The sequence below is a fragment of the Liolophura sinensis genome, chromosome 7 (assembly GCF_032854445.1).
Source record: "Liolophura sinensis isolate JHLJ2023 chromosome 7, CUHK_Ljap_v2, whole genome shotgun sequence".
Taxonomy (NCBI): Eukaryota; Metazoa; Mollusca; class Polyplacophora; order Chitonida; family Chitonidae; genus Liolophura; species Liolophura sinensis.
The window spans coordinates 52,372,834-52,397,981 of record NC_088301.1 but is presented as its reverse complement, the minus strand read 5'-3'; the positions used below and the strand labels follow the sequence as shown (position 1 = coordinate 52,397,981).

The 25,148-nt window shown below is 38.8% G+C and overlaps 2 protein-coding genes across 2 annotated transcripts; one reads left to right on the top strand and one right to left on the bottom strand.

Annotated features, from left to right (window-relative positions):
* Positions 1-6,986: 6,986 nt before the first annotated feature.
* On the bottom strand, positions 6,987-7,631 carry LOC135471017 (uncharacterized). Its single transcript, XM_064750065.1, has one exon. It carries the CDS (start codon positions 7,629-7,631, stop codon positions 6,987-6,989), a length of 645 nt encoding a protein of 214 aa, XP_064606135.1.
* Positions 7,632-19,222: 11,591 nt separating this feature from the next.
* LOC135471719 (protein obstructor-E-like) lies at positions 19,223-23,732 on the top strand. The gene is made up of 4 exons (XM_064751037.1): positions 19,223-19,545; positions 22,346-22,519; positions 22,793-23,051; positions 23,419-23,732. The coding sequence occupies exons 1-4, from the start codon at positions 19,266-19,268 to the stop codon at positions 23,420-23,422; spliced, it is 717 nt and encodes a 238-aa protein (XP_064607107.1). The 5' UTR covers positions 19,223-19,265; the 3' UTR covers positions 23,423-23,732.
* Positions 23,733-25,148: the final 1,416 nt, after the last annotated feature.

Genomic DNA, 25,148 nt, shown 5'->3' with positions numbered 1-25,148 from the left:
AACCAATGTTGTCTCGAATATATCTACTGTCCTCCTGCTTAACTCGTTCGCCCGTAGTACTAACCAGTTGTCGTACGATGCTAAACCTATGACTATATCCGGCAATGTAATCCAAGGAAAATTTGAAGAAGTTATGAAAACATCTTCAGCCCATTCTGTGTCCATGACGCCTTTCTCTTCACATTTCTTCCGCAGAGCCACAAGATCCACAGCGTCGCTGCGTGTCACGTTTTTGACCCGTGTCCTTCGGGAAGTTACGAACAAAGGCTGATCATCTAAAGCACTTAGTACTTTGCTGGACAATACAGACTCCAATGAATACGCCAGACTTTCGTCGAATAATATGTCTGCATTGGCATATCCATATAGACAGCCTTTCCTTGTAAGCATGGCTTGAAGAAACATGGTCGGGAGAACTGGGCGTCTATCTGCACCTGCACGACGCAGAACAGGGCAGCATAGCCATCCAGCATGCTTTGCTTTATCACAAAGGTAGTTGTCATCCGTGAAGAAAATAAGTGTAACATTCCATTTCCTCAACAATGACCAGTTGTCGATTGTATTTTCATACACTATTGGTCTTCTCGAATGTCCTGGAGCCGAAGTGAACAGCGTCAGGCCGCACGACCGGAGGTTTGGTTCAGAGACGCTAGGTCCAAGAAACACAGTTTGCATACGGTTCACGGGTTTTCTTTCTTCTTCTTTTTGCCTCAAAAACTGTCTACAAAATGTCTCATTATTGACAACTATCGTCTTTCCGGAAATATCATAAAAACAGTACACCGCCAAATTTGCTACAGCGAATAGGACGAAAATCAGGACAGCGGCAAGGGTTGGGTTTCGCTTCATTGCGGCCTTAATATTAGGCAACACAACGGGATGGCAGACTTTCATTCTTCAGGTGAGAAACAGCAATACGTCAGAGTTCTCTGTAGAAAGATGACCCTAAAAACAATGTATATAATAAGAGGTAAGAAATGTGACATATCTCGTACTTTGAATTATATTTATTTGATTGGTATTTTACGCCGCATTCAAGAATATTTCACTTGTACAACAGCATTATGGTGACAGGAAATCGAGCAGAGCCCGGGAAATACCCATGACAATCCCACGTACTGGCAGACCATCCTACGTATAGCCGGACAGGAAGCCAGCATAAACTCACAGCGACCGCATTGATGAAATTCTCATGGGCCCTTCCGCCCTGCTGGTGTGCTAAGCCTCTGGACTATGAAGGCCCCAATTTTGAGCTATAAAAGTGCACTTCATGTAAAAGAGTACACACTGGAATGATGTTATCATTCTCATGTTGAAATCTAGGTGTCCAATGAGACGTTCATGTAACAGCTGTCAACCAAAACAGACGTTCATGTAACAGCTGTCAACCAAAACAGACGTTCATGTAACAGCTGTCAACCAAAACAGACGTTCATGTACCAGCTGTCAACCAAAACAGACGCTCATGTACCAGTTCTCAACCAAAACAGACGTTCATGTACCAAGCTTTCAACCAAAACAAACGTTCATGTACCAAGTTGTCAACTAAAGCGGATGTTCGTGTACCAAACTATTAACCAAAACAGACGTCCATGTACCAGCTGTAAACCAAAACAGACGTTCATGTACTAAGGTGTCAACTAAAACGGGTGGTCATGCACCCGCTGTTAATTAAAACGGACATTTATGTACGAGCTGTCAACCACAACAGACATTCATGAACTAAGGTGTCAACTAAAACGGGTGGTCATGCACCCGCTGTTAATTAAAACGGACATTTATGTACGAGCTGTCAACCACAACAGACATTCATGTACTAAGGTGTCAACTAAAACGTGTGGTCATGCACCCGCTGTTAATTAAAACGGACATTTATGTACGAGCTGTCAACCACAACAGACATTCATGTACTAAGGTGTCAACTAAAACGGGTGGTCATGCACCCGCTGTTAATTAAAACGGACATTTATGTACGAGCTGTCAACCACAACAGACATTCATGTACTAAGGTGTCAACTAAAACGTGTGGTCATGCACCCGCTGTTAATTAAAACGGACATTTATGTGCATGATGTCAACCACAACAGACATTCATGAACTAAGGTGTCAACTAAAACGGGTGGTCATGCACCCGCTGTTAATTAAAACGGACATTTATGTACGAGCTGTCAACCACAACAGACATTCATGTACTAAGGTGTCAACTAAAACGTGTGGTCATGCACCCGCTGTTAATTAAAACGGACATTCATGTGCATGATGTCAACCAAAACAGACGTTCATGTAGCAACTTTCAACCAAAACAGACGTTCATGTATCAGCTGTAAAGCAAAACAGACGTACATGTACCAGCTGTTAACCAAAAGAAACATTCATGTACCAGTTATCGACCAAAACGGACATTCCGAGTCAGTAATCGTAAGACCAATTATCAAAACAACGTTCAACATAAATCACCAAATAACTAAAAACTTATATGAAGTAGGAATCCGAAAGCCATATCTCTTTCCTGGCTCTGGTATTTTTCATCCATAATGTGGCTGATGTGCAGTCAAGGTGTCACCGGGCCTTTAGTTTTCGACCATTCATTTTAGATCATGTACATTGCATTTTATAAACATGAACGTGCATTAACTGAAGTGTGCGTTATCTTTGCTGATTTTAAAATTGGACATTTGACTTGTTTCATTTTGTTCTCAGTATTGCATCGAAAACCATTGTCTCGTCTCCTTGTTTAAATATGTTCTGCCTATAGCTACAATATTGCCAAATTCGCTTTAAGTCATTATCGTCTATTCAATCAAACCGGATATGGCACAAATTGGTCCGGACATTGAAATATTTTACACCAATTAATAGAGGACATCAACATGGCTGGCTAACAATATCCTGTTACACGCTCCGCAGTATTTTATCGACCATGCAGCTCTTGCTCCTATGGCAGTGGACATATCCAAAACTGGGATACAGTCTTAAAACCATAACCGCTTTGTCTGTATATTACTCGTGTTATTTGATCCAAAGACCTCAAAGTCCCATCTAACATTGGTTAAATGTTTTAAAGTGGATTTATTTCGAGAAGACCTTTGTTTCAATAAATGTGGATAGGTCCATTTCTGAAGGCATGCGCAGAGTGGACATTTTAAAAATGCTGCCACATCAGATGGGGCAAATCTCTAGATGCACCACAGCCCTTACCTCCATTATAGCAACCAATCACTGTCAACATTCCCCGACTGGTGTAGCAGTATTCTTGAAATGTCCGTTCCGCCGATGTTACGCTCGATCAATAAACATTCCAAGAATGCTGCTACACGCCAGAGGGTGAGAAATTCTCAGACTGTCCATTACACACTGCAAGAATGGGGCCTTCAAGAACGCTATAAAGCATGTGCATGTGGGCATAATGGCGGTGCGGAGTCCTATTGTGTCACTCCGGCCCGTGGACACTGTTTAAGCCGAGCATAACCCACGTATGTCTTTACGTTACCGTGGTACCTTCCCCATCAGAAATGAATCGATCGTCGTCCATCCACCCAGGCTGCACTGATGATTTCGCGTTGTACTGAAGGTAATGCAAAAGCTCGATTCCACGGAAACCCTCGTCTGGCAAAGAGATAGATAGCTAACTCATAGACTAACTACACAAGATGTATACAGGTATGATAAACACAGAAATCATTCCCTCGCATTTACCTTTTGTCCGTAGCGTTGGCTTCCCCCTGTGTATAGTTAGCATTTACTATAGTGTCTGCCAGGTTGTGCACTGTCACGGTAGACTTCACGTTTGTCACAAATACGGGCTTCCTGTTCAGTGTAACTTAGCTCACTCTCTGTGTCTCGCGTAATTACCTACAATTTTCCAATGTTTACCGGTTAGCTCCAATTACTGTCTGAAGGGTAAGCTTGTGTTCTGATCATCACTAATGAACTCTGGAACTCTGATGCTGCACGTAAGTCGAATTTAAAGGCAGAATGCCAGACCCGTAGCCGGCATTATAAAGGAGCCGGGTAAAGAAGGGTGAGGCGGGTTGGTGCTGGGATGGGGTGGGTTGAGTTGTTGGCGGGGTGGGGGGCATACAAGTGAAGGGGAGCTACTACCCAAGCGAATCATGCACCAGGGCCCTTTCCATGGATTGACTGATGTTGTGGATCCCTTTTTGTCACAAGCTGAACTAGTTGTGGGTTTGTATGGGTTATGTTGTCCTTTCTGGGTCTCCAGTACGGCAGTGAATCAGTAAACACACGAGACAGACAACCAAGTATATAGAGCAATGCCTAACCTACAAAATGCACGACCGTCATTTTGTTACCATAGTGACATCAACTGTTTTTTTTTCTGAATTCAATACAGGCACATACGATGGGCATTATGGACCATACTGATTATTTCTGTAGAAACTGTATCCATTTTTCAATTTACATCGTGGTCATATCACTGAAACTTGTGAACTGCGACTAAACACTAAGCACTCACCCACTCACTCAATTTAAATTAATTAAAATCAATTTTCTCTTCATCTAAGTCATTATGTGAGTACCTTTTTGGTTTATTATTAGTACTATGTCTTTGCATATTTACACTTTTAAAACAATTTTTCACAGAACTTCACTCGCCCTAAATAACCTTTTTATATAGAGGGCTTCATAAAATTTGAATAATAGAATGTATCTTTGTGAATAAAATAAAAATAAAAATGACCTTCCTTTTCAAAGAAAACATCTGAAAATTCACACGCTGAATTGCTCAGTCATGCGATCAGTATTATCTGCAGCAGAATTTCACAGTGGACAAGATTAACATCCTTTGGTAGATTGTCATAATTTAATTTATATGCAAGGCCAATGAACATTAATCTAGTCAACTGAGCAAATTTACGTATTTTCAAGCGAAACCATAAGGCATACACAAGGTTATAAGTTTGTAATCCTCCTTAGTCATTGCAGATCCGAAGTTCAGTGCGGTCTGACATAACGCCATTAGTCTTCTGTGAATACAATAATTGTTGTTCGACATAAGTATACAAAATTTGTGTATTTCTGTTTACCAGGTATTTGTAAGAAATATAATATTGACAAACATGTTATGGACAAGTAATAATGAAGTTATCTGTGTATTCAAGTTTCATAAATAGTTCATAATAACGACTTTTGCAGGCAATATTAAAAAAAAAACATTTAATTTGTTAAACGGCCATATTTCCCACACTCTTGGTAATAGGCAGTTCAGTATAAGTATGGGGATTCACACCTTGTATGTTATGATCATCGTTTAAAATCTGACAGTGTTGCTGAGTTTGGGTGTCACTTTCACTGAAAAATGTCCTAATGTGGGCAAGCCAATTGTTGTCATCTGCATGTTAACGTGGTGTCCGTTTCCGGATAATTTGTAGTCAACCCTTTATACCGGTGTATAACCTGTTTTTACGCACGGATAGTTGAGAACCGGCCTGACAAGTTTGGGCGATGTCCGTGTATGTGCGTGAAGGCCTGGTGAGTGGATCAGGGGTGCACTGGACAATGTGAGGCGGGAAGCCGGAGGCAATATATGGTGAACTGTATTGACTGAATTTGTGTATGCTTGTATATCCACGGAATATTTCACACTGTTTTTTGGGATAATTTGTAACCAAAATGATCTGTATAATGTCTGGTGTATTTTCTATGCGTTGGATATATATCTTTTTTTATCATTTTGCTTCTTTTCCTTTAATAAGATACTAATGAATGGTAGAACTATACATATAGAGAAAATATTAAGATACTTTTCATTTCTCTGTTCCCTCTACTATCGTAGTTTCTTTCTAAAATCTTGTTTACACATTTTTATTCCTTGTTATATCATGTATGTTTTCTTTGACCGACTGAATTATAAGTCTAAAACATTGCCCATTAGTCTAAAACATTGCCCATTATCTACCCTAATCCCTCAAACTTTTCCGACATGAAATAGTAACCTTCAGTGCAATTTATGCACATTTATAATACGGTTTTAGAGACAAAACCACATTGGCTGGATTGGCTAATCTTATGGCTTCACAAAAATTATCATTTTATCAGTCTACACAGAATGCCATCAGAATATACTGGAATTAACACCTTGCAAACATGCAATAAGTTTGAAAAAATACAGTAACAGTGCACAGTTACAGTTACAGTAACTAGGCATAGTTCGACAAACTTGTCATACATGTCTCTAATATCAGCGCTTCGTTCAGAAAGCTAAGACCAAAACAAATGCAAGGTCACGTGCTCAAATTCAGCCCTCGCTGCCACGGCTGCGGATTTAAAAGCTACATGAAACGCTTGGATTTTATTCCTTAATACTGATTATATGTTTTGGCTTAGCCTGTAAAAGTACAATAAGCTTCTCTGGTTCTGTACTTGGAGAGTAAAAATGGCTTTCGACCAGTAAGTCCGGAAATTAAGTAGCCTGTTGTGGTGAAGTCAACGGTGATAGTTATCAAAACAACTTTCATTCGGTAAAACCTCAATTGGGGGACCGATGCTGGTCCCGCGTCCCCAGAATGTTTATGAATGACGTCATATCCGAATATTTCGGAATCCGAGCTTTGACGTAAATTCAAAAATCCATAAAACAGAGGAGTTAAAAAAAATTCTTTTCAATTTTTGTGCATAAATTCCTTTCGTTTTATAGTACCTGTTTCATACTGTTTATTTATTTTTTATAAATATGTACATGAGAAAATATGGAGGTGTTTGTTTAAAAATTACTTACTTTGGTGATTAAGACGCTTTTTCCATGGTACGTTTTACCCCCAGTTAAACAAAATCTTTCTTAAACACCACAAATGCTTTAAAATGTTAACGCTTCACCCGGCTGTATCTTATGATGTTGCCTTATAATTCCATTTTCTGACGGTGAAAGTCTGTGTGCTACATATGGCTCAGCTGTGATTTCTAATGCTTTGTGCACAGTACATCTCTCGCTCTCTCTCTAAACACTATTTCATCATTTGGCTTTTTTAGTTGCTTATAAAATATGTACATAGAAGTCTACCTCTTTGATCATTATACGCTCCATACATGTTTGTTATGAGTCTCCTGTTATAAAAGTCGACTTTGCGAACTCTGTCCAAATCATCCGTTTCTGTGGACTGATGAACAACCAATGTTGTCTCGAATATATCTACTGTCCTCCTGCTTAACTCGTTCGCCCGTAGTACTAACCAGTTGTCGTACGATGCTAAACCTATGACTACATCCGGCAATGTAATCCAAGGAAAATTTGAAGAAGTTATGAAAACATCTTCAGCCCATTCTGTGTCCATGACGCCTTTCTCTTCACATTTCTTCCGCAGAGCCACAAGATCCACAGCGTCGCTGCGTGTCACGTTTTTGACCCGTGTCCTTCGGGAAGTTACGAACAAAGGCTGATCATCTAAAGCACTTTCTTCCAGCACCTTGCTGGACAATACAGACTCCAATGAATACGCCAGACTTTCATCGAATAATATGTCTGCATTGGCATATCCATATAGACAGCCTTTCCTTGTAAGCATGGCTTGAAGAAACATGGTCGGGAGAACTGGGCGTCTATCTGCACCTGCACGACGCAGAACAGGGAAGCAAAGCCATCCAGCATGCTTTGCTTTATCACAAAGGTACATAGTTGTCATTCGTAAAGAAAAAAAGTGCAACATTCCATTAACCTCAACAATGACCAGTTGTCGATTGTATTTTCATACACCATTGGTCTTCTCGAATGTCCTGGAGCCGAAGTGAACAGCGTCATTTCCGGAAAGACGATAGTTGTCAATAATGAGACATTTTGTAGACAGTTTTTGAGGCAAAAAGAAAAAGAAAGAAAACTCATGAACCGCATGCCGACTGTCTTTCTTGCACATAGAGTCTCATGTTCATGTAGCAAGTTGTCAATCAAAATAGACGTTCATGTAACAGCTGTCAAAGTAAAACAGACGTTCATGTATCAAGCTGTCACCCAAAACAGACGTTCATGTATCAAACTGTCAACCAAAACAGACGTTCATGTATCAAACTGTCAACCAAAACAGACGTTCATGTATCAAACTGTCAACCAAAACAAACTTTCATGTATCAAACTGTCACCCAAAACAGACGTTCATGTATCAAACTGTCACCCAAAACAAACGTTCATGTATCAAACTGTCAACCAAAACAGACGTTAACGTACCAGCTGTCAATTAAAACAGATGTTCATGTATCAAGCTGTCAACCACACCAGACGTTCATGTACCAAGCTGTCAACAATAACAGACGTTCATCTACCAGCTGTAAACCAAAAAAGACGTTCCTGTGCCCGATGTTAACCAAAACGGACGTTCATATACGAGATGTCAACCAAAGGAGACGTTCATAAAGCAATCTGTCAACAAAAAAGGACGTTCTTGTACCAAGCTGTCAACCTAAAGCGACGTTCAAGTACCACTTATCAATCTAAACGAATAGAGGAATTCGAATCAACACATGGTCCGAACCAGTTGGCTAACAATATCGTGTTATACGGTCCGCAGTTTTTTGATCGATCGGGATACAGTCTTAAAACCATAACCGCTTTGTCTGTATATTACTTGTGTTATTCGATCCAAAAACCTCAAAGTCCCATCTAACATTAGTTAAATGTTTTAAAGTGGATTTATTTCGAGAAGACCTTTGTTTCAATAAATGCGTCCAATGTGGATACGTCCATTTCTGAAGGCATGCGCAGAGTGGACATTTTAAAAATGCTGCCACATCAGATGGGGCAAATCTCTAGATGCACCACAGCCCTTACCTCCATTATAGCAACCACTCACTGTTAACATTCCCCAACTTGTGTAGTTTGTATTCCTGAAATGTCCGTTCCGCCGATGTTACGCTCGATCAATAAACATTTCAAGAATGCTCACCCTCCGGAGTGTAGCAGTATTCTTGAAATTCTCAGATTGTCCATTACACACTGCAAGAATGGGGCCTTCAAAGCATGTGCATGTGGGCATAATGGTGGTGCGGAGTCCTGTTGTGTCACTCCGGCCCGTGGACACTGTTTAAGCCGAGCATAACCCACGTATGTCTTTACGTTACCGTGGTACCTTCCCCATCAGAAATGAATCGATCGTCGCCCATCCACCCAGGCTGCATTTCTGAAATGGTTTAGCATTGTACTGAAGGAATTGCAAAAGCTCGATTCCAAGAATACCGTAATGTGACAAAGAGATAGCTGGCATAGGCTAACTACACAAGATGTATGCAGGTATGATAAACACAGAAATCATTCCCTCGCATTTACCTTTTGTCCGTAGCGTTGGCTTCCCCCTGTGTATAGTTAGCATTTACTATAATGTCTGCCAAGTTGTGCACTGTCACGGTAGACTTCACTTTTGCCAAAAATACGGGCTTCCTTGACTGGTCAGTGTAACTTAGCCCACTCTCTGTGTCTCGGGTAAGTACCTACAGTGTGCAAATGTTTAACGGTCCACCTTGATTTGCTCCAATTACTGACTGAACTGTAAAGTTTGTTTCGAATATAACAAATGAACTCTGGAACCCTGATCCTGCAAGTAAGTCGAATTTAAAGGCAGAATGCCAGACAAGTAGCCGGCATTAAAACGGAGCCGGGTAAAGAAGGGTGGGGCGGGTTGGTGCTTGGATGGGGTGGGTTGAGTTGTTGGCGGGGTGGGGATCCCTTTTTGTCACACGGTGATCTTGCTGTGGTTTTGTATGGGTTATATGGTCATTTCTGGGGCTCCTGTACGGCAGTTACTGAGTATTGTGAATCAGAAAACACCCGAGTGAGACGACCAAGTATTTAAAGCAATGCGTATCGTACAAATTGCACGACCGTCACGTTGTTGCTATAGTGACGTCAAATGTTTTTTTTTTCAATGATTTCAATACAGTCACATAAGTTGGGCACTACGGACCATATTGATTATCTCTGTAGAAACTGTGTCCATTTCTCAATTTAAATTTCGCATTTTCTTGCCATCTGAATCATTAATATGTGAGTACCTTTGTAGACTATTAACAGTACTACGTCTTTCTATATTTACACCTAATCTGCCGCCACTGTCGTATACAAACGGGATAGAACAATTCCTCACAGGACTTCACTCGTGCTAGATAAACTTTTTATATACAGAACTTTATGAAATTGTTATACTAGTGTGTATAAATACACACTAAAATAAAAATATTTTATTTTTAAAATAGTGAATAAAATAAAACTAAAAATGACCTCGCAGATATTTTGTACATGGCTATGTTAAAGTCTGGATAAAAAACCTTTATTTTTACTCATGCGTGTGCCATTGCATAAAAAAGCGAATCTGGCATAAAATATCTGTTTTAGTGATTGAGCCATCACTGGCGAGTTACGTTACCAATTACCAATCTTGGCAAATAGATGCTGTCTACATATCCCTTACTCGCATTTCAAAAAAGCTAATGAAATATTTTCTGTTTCCATTCTTTCAAATACGTGTGTAAAACCATTACTAGACAACAATACTTTTACCCCTGTGGGTAACTCTCTGAAGTGCCACATGTATTGACTTCAAGAAGAATTTGACACCTCTCACGGCTGTGAAAGTGAAAACAATGGTAAGAGGGAGCATTCACTTATGTCAAGCACATTGTGCGCAATTTTAACAGTTTACATTTTGAACTTTTCCCACCAGTTCATAGATTTGAAAACCTTAAAATGCATACCTTCACAAAAAGCAGATTTAATCTGTATATCTCGTATCATGAAAAATGCGTTCAGAGGAAATTGTTCCATTGTCTTGAAAAGATCACATATACTAAAGTGCCAAAGTGCTAAAGTGCTGCCACCAGTCGACACCAGATATGGCACTCCACCCAGTCGCATTATACTGGCACTGCACCAACCAGTCCTGCTTTTTTGCTTTAAACTGTCATTGCTGAGTGCCAAGCTAGGCAGCAACAAGTACTGTTTCACAGTTAAGCAGTTTAATAGTTTTGGTGGAATTCCTTTTAATGGCAGTATGGTTAACATATTTTTTCTCCACAGAAGCACAAAGATTTCATGAAAAAGCAATTAATTTGTTGAACCACCATCTTTCCTTCACTCACGGTAATAGACAATTCGGTATCAGTGTGGGAATTCATAAACACGTCTAAAGGATTGCCCAGCATCTAACAGTGCATTTTTAACTACGCGTAGTTCGACAGTGTTTTCAGTGGTGGTGCGTATAATCTCTTCAGCAACAGCAAGCGAAGTGTTCTTCATATTTTCATTAAACTGGCTTAATTTATCTATATGCCAAATACTTTTTCCCCGAATTTGAATGTTTATATACATTATGTGAGGCATTTTTAAATGTCACCGATTCTGCCATAGGTCTAGATTATGGTCGACCTAAAATCTCAATACTGGTTAGGTCAGATAGCCTTTTGCTGTGACACAAAATCCAAAGACACCTTTTTAACAGATATTCGTTAAACCATCTTCCACCTTGGGTAGACCACACTGTCCATACACGCTTATATATAAACAACACAAATCTGACAACACAAATCCTAAAATTTACTCCCAAAGTTATTCCTGCGACTAAGGTGTGACTAGTCATTCATGAAATACAAATTATAGACAGGCTATAATGATCTTTAAGGGTGGACAAATTATCGTTTCATAATGTTTAATTCTAGATCAACGCTCCCTTTGGAAAACTGGTCTCCACTGTGAGAGTGATCTCCCCTTCTGGGGGTGAGTTGACTGAGTTCTGATAACCTCTATGCACCATCACTTGTGATCATCACATGGCAGGGTTCATCCCTATGGTGATACTAGCATATAGAAAACAGCGTGGCCTCATTGCGGCCTTTCCAAAATTTTCTCTCAGGGAGGCAAGACGTGGTTTGTTTGAAAGAAATTTCCCACTCTCCTCTCCCTTGGGGGTGTGATGGTTTAAATTTCTGTCTTCAGTTTGCCTCTTTTTTTAGCCCCCACCGTTTGCGGATTCTAACCTCTTTTCATTTCCAAGTTTTAAAATATTAAATTCATTTCTATTTTTAATTTTCTGTAACTAAATTCTTAATAAATTTGTCATTTTAAAAATGACCTTATTACACAATCAAAATTGTTGTGGCATTTGTTTTAGTTGTTGTTGGATACGCAAGTCTCTGATCAATTTCATCTGCACATAAATGACATTATCTTGGAGTGTCGATTTAAATTAGGATCGCAGTTCTGCAGTGTAAGTCTCCCAGCATAATATTCAGGCTTCGATATGTAATCATATGAAAATGGCCTAAAACGCGACTGCAAATACCTGCAATTCTAGAGTTTTCTGGACACTGGCAAACTCTGGACCATCGCATACTGGATTATGATTCATTATGAATAAAAAAAACAAACACAAAATAACTAAAATGTAAATCGTTATAATTTTGTAATTTTAGTTATCAGAAACCATCTAATATTTTTTCCGGCTATCTAAAATGACAAGTACTTCCGGGATTTAGGCCGTCCCAGCCCCACCCCCCTCCCTTCTCCCCCACCCCCTCCCTTCTCCCCCATCCCCTACTGGACTGGGATACATGTAGTAGTTCCTCGGCCATAAATATAAATCAAATAAATAAACAAACTGAAAGGTCACAACTTGGGGTGCGGGCCGATAATAACAACGATCACTCATTTTCGTTCGTCAGTGATACGTAACACGACACGCTTAACATATTCCCAAGGAAAATGCAGTTAGAATACTTTTTCCTATTTCGTTACATTACACTCAACATGCCCGTTAACCAAAGCAAGACTCCTCAGGTGACATCATAAATATTAAAAATCAAGTGTTATGCTGGATAATGGAGGAGTCCAGCATGTCTTGGGGGAGCTTGATCGACCTTACTTTGGAGCCCTTTTTCAGACTCTACCAGGACATTTTGAAACTGTTTTGGTTTAACATACATAAAGATTAAAAATTCATTTTATCTCTCATTTGAAACATGTATTAAACAGTATGATTTCAAGAGCTTTGTGTTGGGAAATTCCGTTATCTAAAAACAATGATATTTATTTGCAGAGACAGTATTGTAGACTTTGCGTGGAGTTTGTTTTAACGGCTTGTTGTCCTAATATCCACGCCCACTGCCCAGCATGCCGCTTCTTTTTGAATACCTATGGCGTCACCATAGGCAATCAAATATTGGTTTCGAACCCAAGCTTTTGGACTTTAACATCATGAATTAGTAAAATAATCCAATAGCTCATTCTTTAGAATGATTAAGACGTCTAACCTATCGATGTGTATAGAGCTTGTGATGTTATATGTCATTGATGATAGACAATTTTTGTAGTCCACAACACGTTATTTTTAAACAATGAAATGTCCGTACTGGGATTACAGAAAAGACCCTGCTATGCAACAAGAAAAAGTATAAAAGTATATCAGTATCAGAAAGAATTCCGGTTTACTCTTTTGACATATTGTCATGGTATTTACAGTTAACTGAGTTGCATGGTCAACTGACCGTCCACAATGGCATTTTGAAGCCAGGTCATTATCACACTCGGATCATATTAAGAAAAATATACCATTGCGTTTACACTCACAAAAAAGCAGATATCTGGCATTTAAACCCGAGATAAACGTCTCTTTGCAAAGATAATGAACGTGTTTAATTGTAACATATACTTAAACATGTTCATTCAACAGTTGATAAGACCGCTTTTATAATGTTGCTCTGATCGGACTATCACATTGCTCTGGTTTTATTATGTTCTAAGTCTTTAATTATATTCCAAGACATCTCCGATGATTATTCAGTCTGAAAAGGGCAGACAATCTGAGTTAAAATTATATGGTTTGAAAAACACTTGCATAAGAAACGTAAATGAAACAATATGCTAGAAAGTTATCCACCATTTAGTTGAAAACAAATGCTTCGAGAAGAGTGAATTTGTACGTGATAAATGAACTTCAAAGACTCGTTGATTGACTCGTATCGTTGTCAATCATATAAACAGACAAAAATGTTTCCAAAGGAACGATTGAGTCAATCGTTTTACCACATTTCTGATACATCACTGACTAGCTGATATATAATTGACGGGATTTGAGTCGATATTGTTTAATGATGGAGCTTGAGGAAAGAGGATAGGGAAAGGGCAATTGTCAACCATATGCTTGAATTTATTGTAAGCCCTTTACCTGATGGTGTACTAGCCCTGAATGAATATTTAGTATCCTACAGTGGTGAACTGGGATTAGGCCATACCAAACAGAAATTCAATATAAATATTTATATTTCAGTCCGTTTCAATTTCGACAATAGATTGCCCAAATACAACAAACTTATCAAACAGCTTATTCATTTTCTGATACAGCCCAAGATGAACGTTCAGTGAGTGTTATTCACCCACATGGCTGTCCTTTACAGTGATAGAAGACCTTTCAAACCATCTATCGTTGGGACACCTGTATACTTCCTTGATATGTTCCTCTCAATTCGTATGCTATAATGCAATTGTTACTTTTCTTTTGCCAATTTGCTGTTCATTTAGCGCTTATATGCTATACAGCATACTGAGAATAGTTTGAGAATAAAATATAGGAACAATACATGCCGTTAAGTAACATTCGAGTGTTATCTGCTACATTAAACGCAACATGCAACACAAAAAATGTATAACACACACTGACAAGCGTAGTGCCTCTTTTATTATTGTACAGCTACGGTGTAAAAGAAAGCCGGTCTGCCAGCAATCTGCGGATGGTCATGGGTTTCCCCCCTTGCCACCATAATGCTGGCCGCCGTAGTATAAATGAAATAGTCTTGAGTATACGGCGTAAAATACAAATCAAATTAATCAAAAAATCAAATTAAAACAAAGCCACTTTGCATGCCACGAGCGTCTTTAGTTAGTCGATACTGAAAGTGAACTTTCGTCACATGAAAAACATTTACAGTCAGAGAGTAGCTGTTTATTTCCATATGAATGATTATGGCTTAACCCCACACCGGCAATTTTGCAGCCATATTGTGGAGAGAAGCCCACATTGACGGCAAACTTTACTGTAAAAATACACTTAGGTTTTGCTACACGCACATATGCACGTGTACGTTTATATATGGATCAATATAAGCCATCTGAACACAGATTTGAAAAAGTGCAAGCGTTAACATGAAGCATGTAAACAGCTTTCATGTGCACAGACAAATTACTTGTGGACCCTTCACAGCTGAGTGAACTGTACGGGCAAGTTTTTGTTCTAGAGCTATGCGCTTAAATAACATACCTAGGAGGCCCTTGTGCCACTGCCTGTAAGATAGTAGATGAACACCCTCTTCCTCAGTTGCCCTTCTCCACCACCAAATCCAATAACGTCGAAAAATTTATCTATATGAGCTACTACTTCGAAAATCTCTCATTGGTTACAGGCTATTTCACGTTTTGTAACCTCACAACCTGTGAATAGATCAACCGAGGATAAGATATCTTAATTTTAAATGGTAACGAATTATTATATTCACCAGCGGTACTGAACTGCATGTTTAGGTTTTTAAGTCGTACGTTTTAAACCACCGCTAATCCATATGCTTCGTACACGCACCTCTATATCATGTTCCGAAATCGGGGGTAATTTTGAATATTTAATGTAGCTTGATGGTCCCTGATGTGTGGGTGCGTGTATGTGTGTGCGTGTGTGTATGAGTGAGTGCATGTTTGGGGTTTAACGTCTTACTTAACAATGACGGCGAGGAGACATTAGGTGTATGTACATATACTATGTCTCCTTCTAGCTAGAGTACATGCCGCCAAAGTACTGCCGCAGCAACAAGTACCACTGATAGTCTTTGAAATGAACCGGCCCAGGTTTGATCCTTTAACCAATTGCCCACCGAAGCGGTCCATGTAATACGTAACATAAAAACGAAAGTTGATGATGTGTGGATGGGCCTGACAATTTGCCTAACAGAAAGCTTGCAAACAGGGGTATTATATAATAAATAAGTAATAAAATGAACAAACAAGGAAAATACTCACAGAGAACAAGATCAATAGGTTTACTATTCTGGAAAGCCGGATTAAAGTGAAGTTTTTTCTTATTTCGGGCTGTATATTCATGTGATATGTAATTGTATTTCCCTTTGACACATGGCGACCCCGTAAACTTTACATTCATCTTAACGAGGCTATTCCAACATTTTTTTAACAAAAACCATATTCCCTAATCAAATAAAATTTCTGTACTTATTAAGTGTAGCTCAAATTATTTGCCTTTCAGTACATATTAGAATCGCCATTGTACTATATATTTATATTATAAAAAATTCTAAAGTTTGAAAGCGACAAGCTTTATCAATTACTTAACTTAATTACTGATTTTAAACGAAACGCGTCCACGAGGCTGTTATTTTGTAAAAGGCACTTATTTCGACAATTCTAAATGGTGGTTTCCACAAAGCTGGCCGTCGTTGGTCACCGCTAAAACTAACATCAGAGATAACAAAGCTTTACTCATTTCTACTGCAGGTTACTTTTCATGGGATGTTTCGTTCTTCATCGAGAATTTCTCATCACTAAAATCTTTTTCATTAAAAACTGTCTTCTCGCTTCCAGACTTTACGACAAAACAGTGATGGTATAAATAAGTAAATGTAGATGGAGCGTCCAAAATCTCTTGCACTGTGCTTCAGGATTGTGTGTAATTCAGTTTAACTGTATATTCGTTCAGTTTCAATCAAAGCTCTAGTGAGATACATATTTTATTATCGAAAACTTATACACCAAAATGGTCTGTCACCAGCCACCGGATGGTCGTGGGTTCGCGCGGACTCCCTTTGGTGTCCTCCCACCATTTTGGCGAACGTAGTAAAAGTGAAATAAGGCGTGAGTAGGGCGTAAACACTTATCACATAAATAAATAAATATACCAACATGGCACAGCCTTTGAATACTGATAACATTCACTTGCCTATATCATTCTTTGTCTTTCCAACATAAATGAAAAATGTTGACTGCTTCGCTTTTCATGATTCCATCCTTATTTCATACTTTATACACTTTCTTTGTTCTTTGGTAGTTTGTGTTAAACGTCGTTTTGAGAATTGAACTTGCAATTATTTCGGTTAGGATGCAAATGTCTGTTTCGATGCATAGATTAAGGTGAAATATTCTTGAGTATAAAACACCGATGAAATAAATAAATGAAACATAGTGATTTCATGTGTACGACCCAAGGAGATTGTTTTATACTTGTTTTTCTGATGCCATATATATACCTATAATATACACTGTGGTCACTATAGTTCTAATCCAGTCACGGCCCACTGGTTCGACAGGGGCTTTAGGTACAGAGGTTCGAAAGCTACTTGGAGAGCTGGGGATGTTTTTCCTGGGCTCTGTCTAGTTCCACATCCATAATCCTGAAATATCAAGAGACTAAACATTCATGTCTTAAAACTTTTTGTTCAAGTCATTAAAATTGACCCTGTGTGGTATATCCTTGAGGCTAAACTGAAATGTATCATTATGAGACGATAATGGAGAAAACTGATATAACTGTTAGGGTTTTATGCTATGTTTATGTACATGCTTAAACAGTAGCTACTTAAACGCCCCCTATATAGCAGTATGGCTTAACCGTAATTTTCTACGAAAAAAGCACTGATGTTGAAACGCATTATTCGTCACTGGTCTAGAATCACTTAAAGTGATATGTTTTCATCACATGTAATGCACAATCACATTAAAACAATGAAAATATACAGGGCCCTCTTGCACAGAGAGATACAATGGATTTTAGACCCTATAACTGAGTTTACAACTGATTTTAAAAATAAGTTGCGCCGCTTGTACAAAGGAATTGTAAGGAGGTTGTGAATTTTGTAAAGTTACAATCGCGACCGTAGGCCAAATTTGACTCGTACATAAAGGTGGCCTGTGTAAATAGACATTGGACCGGTCAATTACTTTTCTTGCCTTCATTTTCAAAAGAGTTCTACATCAAAATTAATCAGCAATTAACAATATCTGAAAACATGCTCGTAAGATCTTTTTGAGATAATTACATTGTATATCTTTCAAACCGTGCCGAAAAGTACTATATAACAGTATACCTATTTGTACTTAACGTTAATTTTGGGGCGACTGAAAATATTTACAGCTGGGCGGATCGTATCTTACAATCCCTTCGTGCGAGGGGCTGTCGATTGTTAGCTAAGGCTACGATTGTGATCCTGGTCATTTACTACCAACTTAGACTTTCGACTGCTTTGTGCAAGGCACCCCACTTGTAACTAACTCCATGAGTGGAAAGTTCTGTCCGCAACGTGCGGGTGGTCGTGGGTTTCCCCCGGGCTGGCCGGGGTCATATAAGTAAAAGATTCTTGAGTATGGCGTAAAACACAAACCAAATAAATAAATCAAATCACATTGTAGGCAAATAAAAACACTCTATGTTATGCAGATTAAATCCGGTCCTTGAACATGGAATTTATAGATAAATGTTATGCGTTATGTTAAATGTTAATTCAGATGGTCACCTGCGTGTCTTCAATGATTAGTGCGTGAAAGTCTGTGCGTCGCTCAAAGTTCATCATTAGCTTGTCCGTGGTTTACTCAGGGCCCTGTGGTTTCTTCACCCAACTGAGGTATCGCGATAAACAAGAATCAAATAACTTCCATTTTAGTAGAATGTCATATACATTCTTTTGTGACTTTTACACGGGAACAAAGCCCCCTTGTTGTACAATGAACACGGAGGGGGATCATACATCCCCTATCCTCTCTCAACGTGTGGGCAATGAGCGCATGAATTATAGGCCTTAGGCGTTGCACTTCCCAGAAGGTACTCCAATTACATTTCCAAGGTAATCATATGAGGACACAAAGTACACACAGTTTAACGTCTGTTACGGATTACCCAATTTTGGCACCCATATGTTACTTCAAAAGTATACAAGCAAAAACATAAATCTTGCTTTTGCTATTGGTCCATTAAAGTAAATATGGATCTAAGGAAAATGTTCCGCATTAACATGATAAATTATATTAGGTTATCTCAGTTACACCTGTCTATTTATTTAGTTTGAGTTAAAAATTCTACAGCTTAGTAAATAGATGTTGGAGATTGGGCGATATATTACATATCTACTTTCGAGGATTGACGTAGACGCAAACTCTGAAGATTGTAAATCACGCTGTGATCATAGAAAGCTTACCTAGGCACCTTAGTATATAAAAAGGACTGCCCTGCCTGTTTTGGGCGAGCCCTTTTCTGCTCATCGAGAAAACCAAGTCAGCACGCCACAAGATGCATCTGCTACAAGCGGTCTTCACCGTATTCCTGGTCGCTTCCCCAGCCTTGTGTGAAGTTTCTGAGCCAGCAGCTACACCGCAGTACGTCCCGAAATGCCGGGGTTTGCACGGTCCCAAGAATTATCCAAATCCCAAGCAGGCAAACACATACTTCCAATGCGTGTATGGTCGACCTGTCAAGCTCTGGTGTCCGTCAAGACAACTCTTCAACGCCGCTAGAGGAAAGTGTGTTCCCATCAAAAACATCGATGAATACCCTGACGTTGACCGATCCAGTAATATATTTTCCTATTTACCTTCTGTCATATTCTGATATATCTAAGTCTTGCTTTTTGGTTGCTACTTATAAGAACAATGAACAAGACATACTTCTCCGAGGTGGTAAATAATTCTTCCTGTTTGCATAAATCACCCTAACTCTTAAAGGTACCTGAGCAACTTGTAAAAAATCTGTTGAACATGTTCCAACCAACCCAACCTCAAGCTCGTCATGTTCAGATTTCTGTTTAATTTCACACTATATTTTCCTTTGGATTTTCCTATCATATCTGTTGATCACTTCATGTGTTTGCTTTAATATGCAGGCTTTTTGTACATTTTTGTACATATGTACATACAGTATAGGCCTATTAATTCCTTTCAGACACTTATTATGATCTTTTATAAATGCATGTGACAATTCTTACACAATGAAGCGTCTTTAAATTTGTCACTACTGAACTGGATCCTTCGCACTTCTTTGGGAATATTACTCAGTGGAACCTGGTGGATATTACGACTTTAAGTCGGACAATGGTCTGGACACAGATTTAAAATAGGATGAGGGGAGGGGAGGGGGTCTGAGTGACGCCCGTTCATGGTCTTTGAGTGGTATATCGGTATTGGACATGATGCTTATATTCACCGACATATGTTGCATTTAGCCTTCTATAAATCTGTCTTATTACAGCAAACATAAAGGACGATTAGTTTCTATACACATTTACAAAGAAAATATTCACACCCTTTTAAACTGTGACTCTAAAGTTGGGGAACGTACAAAAATTCCAAACGACGAATGTCAAAATGAGTCACAATGTAATGCGTTTGCTTTATTTTTTATATTCTTTTACTGTTTGTCTTATAACCAAAAAGAAGACTACGTGTTACTAAGACATTCTCCAAGGGTTTTAATGTGTCGAGAGTGAATTTCCTGTTGTTAAGTTCTATTGTATTCCCATTGTATAGTTATGTCTGACACACCTGATAATTCTAGTGCCGGATATGACAATAGGTTTACAATTAGTATGTTAGTTTGTCAGTCTATCAGTGTGTTTTACAAAGTTATTCGTCGTCCTGAATTGCCTTCGAATTTCGGACAGTTCGTCCATTTTGGATATAACTATGGTCGTTTGTGTTCCTATAACAGTATTATCGTTAATAGGGATTACACTTTCTGAATATAGCACAGATTCTAGTGCTGAAATTTGGCTAAGACCACTGCTGGTTTCGAACCAGCGACCTCAGAGTCACGCACCAAATCGCCAGCATTAAATGTCAACCGTCTAGGCCACTCGTCTGCTGTTTCGTATAGTTTTCTGGGCATTTTGCAAAACGGTTCATCGTGATGAATTGGTACATAGATTCCCTTTGACAAATTTCAGTTCAAGTTTCTGTCAGTTTCATTTCATTTCAGGGCGAAATTGCGACTATTTTTGTTAGGACTTTCATAGTTTTCCAGACTATTGGTTGTCCTAAATTGAATCATGGCTTAGTCCATTTTCATCAAAGTTATGGGCGTTTTGATAGGTTGTGATGTTTGACATCTCAAACCGGTCGGGGGGACATTATTGCTTTCGCCATATACTTCCAGGATGCTGTTACACATGATTGAAATATTCTTTATGTGTCAGAAATCACATCGGCAAACATGAGTTTAATGTTTGCTTAATGCGTATTAAACATTGACTTCTGTTCGAATTACTACTTACAGTTGTCGTTTAAAGACTTCCATGATGCTGTTCATAATATGTATAAATAGCATACGCCTTCTTACGAACGGATTTGTCACGTAAATCATGTAAATGAATGAAGTATTATGGTTTATTGTAGGCTATGTACCTTTATGTATGTCTGTTCCATTTACATTAACATATGCTCACACTATATTACAGAATGCTTTTACCTCCGTACACAACACGTACAGAAATCACTATATAGCAGTGGGTCAGTAAGAATCAGATATTTGCCCTGGAAATTATGGAACGAAACGGCGATTGTGTGTTTTTTTGTAATTAGCTGCATACTTAGGGGTTTTCATTTTCATAATTCTGGATGCCCTTTCCATATGTACGTACAAGAGAATTATATATTCATTGTAAAACCTAAGAAACTTAGGGTGAAGGCTTTTGATGGAATAACCGTGAAACACTAGTTTTTGCAGTAATAACTTGTGACGTTGGTTGAAATCGTCACATAACACATGGGATCTAACAAATGCTACAGGGCTAGATATGTACACGCCATGTGTAGAACCTTTAACACAATACCAGAAGATTTGTATACAGAGTCAATTTATTCGCCTAGAATATTCCTTGCGTCTTTTTGTCATATGAAAACTCTCGACTGCTTCTCTTCATATGAGTCCGTGGTAAATTTCAGCTTTATAAACCTTTTTAGTTCCATGGTGGTTTGTGTTGAACATTGCCTTGGGAATTGCCTCCTCATTATTGACCTGAAAAGTCCGTTATGGTTAACGATCATACGCATGTCGCTTTAGACTCCTTAATATTTGGCAAGTTACAGGCGAACTGTTCCATATTCGATATACGTCGTTTTAGTATAGAAAGCAATTGGCCTCCATCGAACTTCATAAGACCAGACACAAGTGTGCCGTCGACCTGTTTTTTGGACCATATCTCTGAGCACAATAAAAGCAAGAGAACCCTGAAAATCCCTGTCAGAGAATATGGTTTAACCCACATCACCTTGGGCTTAAAAGGCGAGCAAGTTTATCACTCCTCCATTACCTCCTCCTAAATAACCTTTCACAAGTTGATATAAGTTGACAATGTTTATATGTTTCCCTTTCTGCAGAGATAAAATGTCGCTGGCATGGGCAATACATATGTAATCCCTTAAATCCACGTTCCTTCTACCAATGTTCGCATGGAGTGCCTTACCTTCACGACTGCCCAGGAGGGCTAGTCTTCAACACGTGGTACAACGTCTGCAACTATTGGGCCCCTATCAATGGATGTGGATCTACTAGTAAGTCGCACTTAAATGATTTGGGTTTTGTTTGCTTTCTGTCACAGCGAGGATAGTGATTTTAAAAGTTCGGCTTTCCATATAATGAAACTGAGGACGTTAAAGTGCAATTAGGCAAAGTTTGAGCTTGTGAAATCCAGACAGTGTCATCCTACATGATTGGACTGGTAAAGTGTAAATCTGTAACTAAGGCCTTTACGAGATATAAATTTGCATAACAAACATTGAATTCATATTTATTAGACATAAATGTTCGTAAAATTAATTTTACAGAATGTCCGGATGGTGAGGAATACAACCCGGACACAATGATGTGTGAGCAAGCCGAAATAGATCCGTGTCAAGCAAAGCAATTACCAACCGGTTTTTACCCTGACCTAAGCACTGATTGTGAATACTACTACCGATGTGAAAATGGCAGTCAAGATGGCGACATTCTCAAATGCCCCGAAGGGCTCAGATTCGATCCGCGCACCATGGAATGTGAATCGGATCTTTCAATCATTTGTGCTCCATGTGGCACAAAGAATTGGCAAGTAGTCTAAGCATCAGTTTTATTTATGTCAATAATAGAGGATGTATCACTAAAATAACTCACTGAAGCGATACTTGTGGGTTCACGCTTAAAGTATGTGGCAATAATAATTTATATGGAGAAAATGTGAGTCATTGATAACTGTACGTAAATCTGATGAGCTGTGGGCCAAAGCTGCCTGTCAAAACGTTTTGCTGTAAGCTTCCTAAGTATGCAACATTCCAGATCTTCATCCAGATATGCCTGTGCATGGACATTTAGCTTGTAAAAAGGGATAATATTTCTAATTTATTGCCATTTGAATTTTAAAACTACAATTAACGTGATATTTTTCATTAACTTATCATTGCCTTTTTAATTCCAGTTAAAGCATGGCGACGGACTGTCATTGGTAATTCCATTCCATAGACCTACATATCCTATTCCACTCCGCAAGACTGATTAATGACAACTGAACAGAATAACTACTGAATAAAGTCTGAATAAAACCTTTTTAACAAAGCACGAGTTTAAAAACTCAATTCTTGTGAGAATACACTGCATTGCTGTTTTATAAAGCGATCTATAGTTGAAGATTAATCATTGTCATTATCTTCTATTCATTATCATTCAAATGAACTATGGATCAATCTACATGGAACACTGAGTCAAATAAATCATTGCCTCAAGCAATTTTGATGTTCTTGTTTTCTTGTTGTTTTTGAGGGAGAAAGGAATCCGTCTGGAATAGTTAGGAATATGATGCTGGCTACTTCCTGTGAGGTTCCATTCAAAGTTTTCTACATGATTAGGAAATTTAAATAGGTTAAAGTGTTTACATGGTACCATTCCATGTTGATAGTAGGATAGTGTATAGAAGCTGCAGGGGCGATGTCTCTTCTCTACCGATAGGATACATGCGACTTCACAAAAAGACACCAGAGAAAATTGATTCGAAATCCATCCTTAACATCGGATTCACCACCAGCAGTCTCTTTACCATATGTTCCTAGGTTATCAAGTCGTGTTGGTAGATAGCGAGTGTATGTTGCTGTTTGCTCCTTGTTTATTGTCACTCTCCGCAATATTTGTAGCATGGAGTTTACAGGCCAATTCGAAATAAAAAGCTACAAATGATGTAATGTAAATTGATGTTCTACTGTAACACATGAAAGTAATCGACGTATGAGAACAAAATGCACATCTCAGTCTGAAAAGGAAAATTACTGTAGTTACAGTTACCAGAAACCAATAAATACGATGGCCATGGAGAAAAGTGCCTTCAGGTACTTATCAGTTGCTTTCTTTCCCATTAGGGTTCAGTATTATTATGGTCATATTACGGCAATGTATCCTCGATAAAATGCAAACTGACTACAAATATATGTTAGTGCTGACTCACTGAAACGTTATGATAGAGACATCATAGTTGACAGTCCCTTCCAATAGTGGACCACACCGGGCACGATTACTTGGCATAATCCCAAGTAATTGCAGCCAATTAGTTATTTTATTCATTTGATTGGTGTTTTATTTCACTTTTACGACGGCGACCAGCATTTTGATGGGAGCCCTGAGGAAACTCACGTCTATCTCCTGGCTCCACTTTCCCTTAATTATGCTGAATGCGAGGGGAAACCGAGAATACCTACTATCAGGTCTTGTGCATATCTTGAGTTCGGTCGTGTATTCAACTATATAATTAATTAATGTACATTTTACATATTTTTTTTAAAAAGATCTTTGGCAATTGAAACAAACTGAGACTTTTCCCAGTAATGTGTTTTCATTAATCCCTTTCAATGCCGAGGATATGACAACACATCTCACTAGTGGCAGCGCACGGCTAATCGTATATACCGGGACGGTCAGTACTTGGCTCCGTTCCTAATACTCATAGAGCCAAGCGAGCAACGAAATCTGTACTCTGTCAAATCTTCTTCAGTAAAGTTATTCTTCTGACTCTTGATGAAAATGCTTAACCGTCATCATCTATCTACCAAGTTTTTTGACAATGAGACTTATAGTGAAAAACTAAGAGTGAGTGAGTGCTTAGGGTCTAACGTCCTACTTAACAATTTTTCAGTCATATGACAACAAAGGTGTCCGTAAAGT

Coding starts and splice junctions, on each gene's coding strand:
- LOC135471017 (XM_064750065.1), bottom strand. CDS start 7,631: ATGTACCTTTGTGATAAAGCAAAGCATGCTGGATGGCTTTGCTTCCCT.
- LOC135471719 (XM_064751037.1), top strand. CDS start 19,266: ATGCATCTGCTACAAGCGGTCTTCACCGTATTCCTGGTCGCTTCCCCA. Junction 19,546..22,345: donor CCCTGACGTTGACCGATCCA/GTAATATATTTT, acceptor CCCTTTCTGCAG/AGATAAAATGTCGCTGGCAT. Junction 22,520..22,792: donor CAATGGATGTGGATCTACTA/GTAAGTCGCACT, acceptor TTAATTTTACAG/AATGTCCGGATGGTGAGGAA.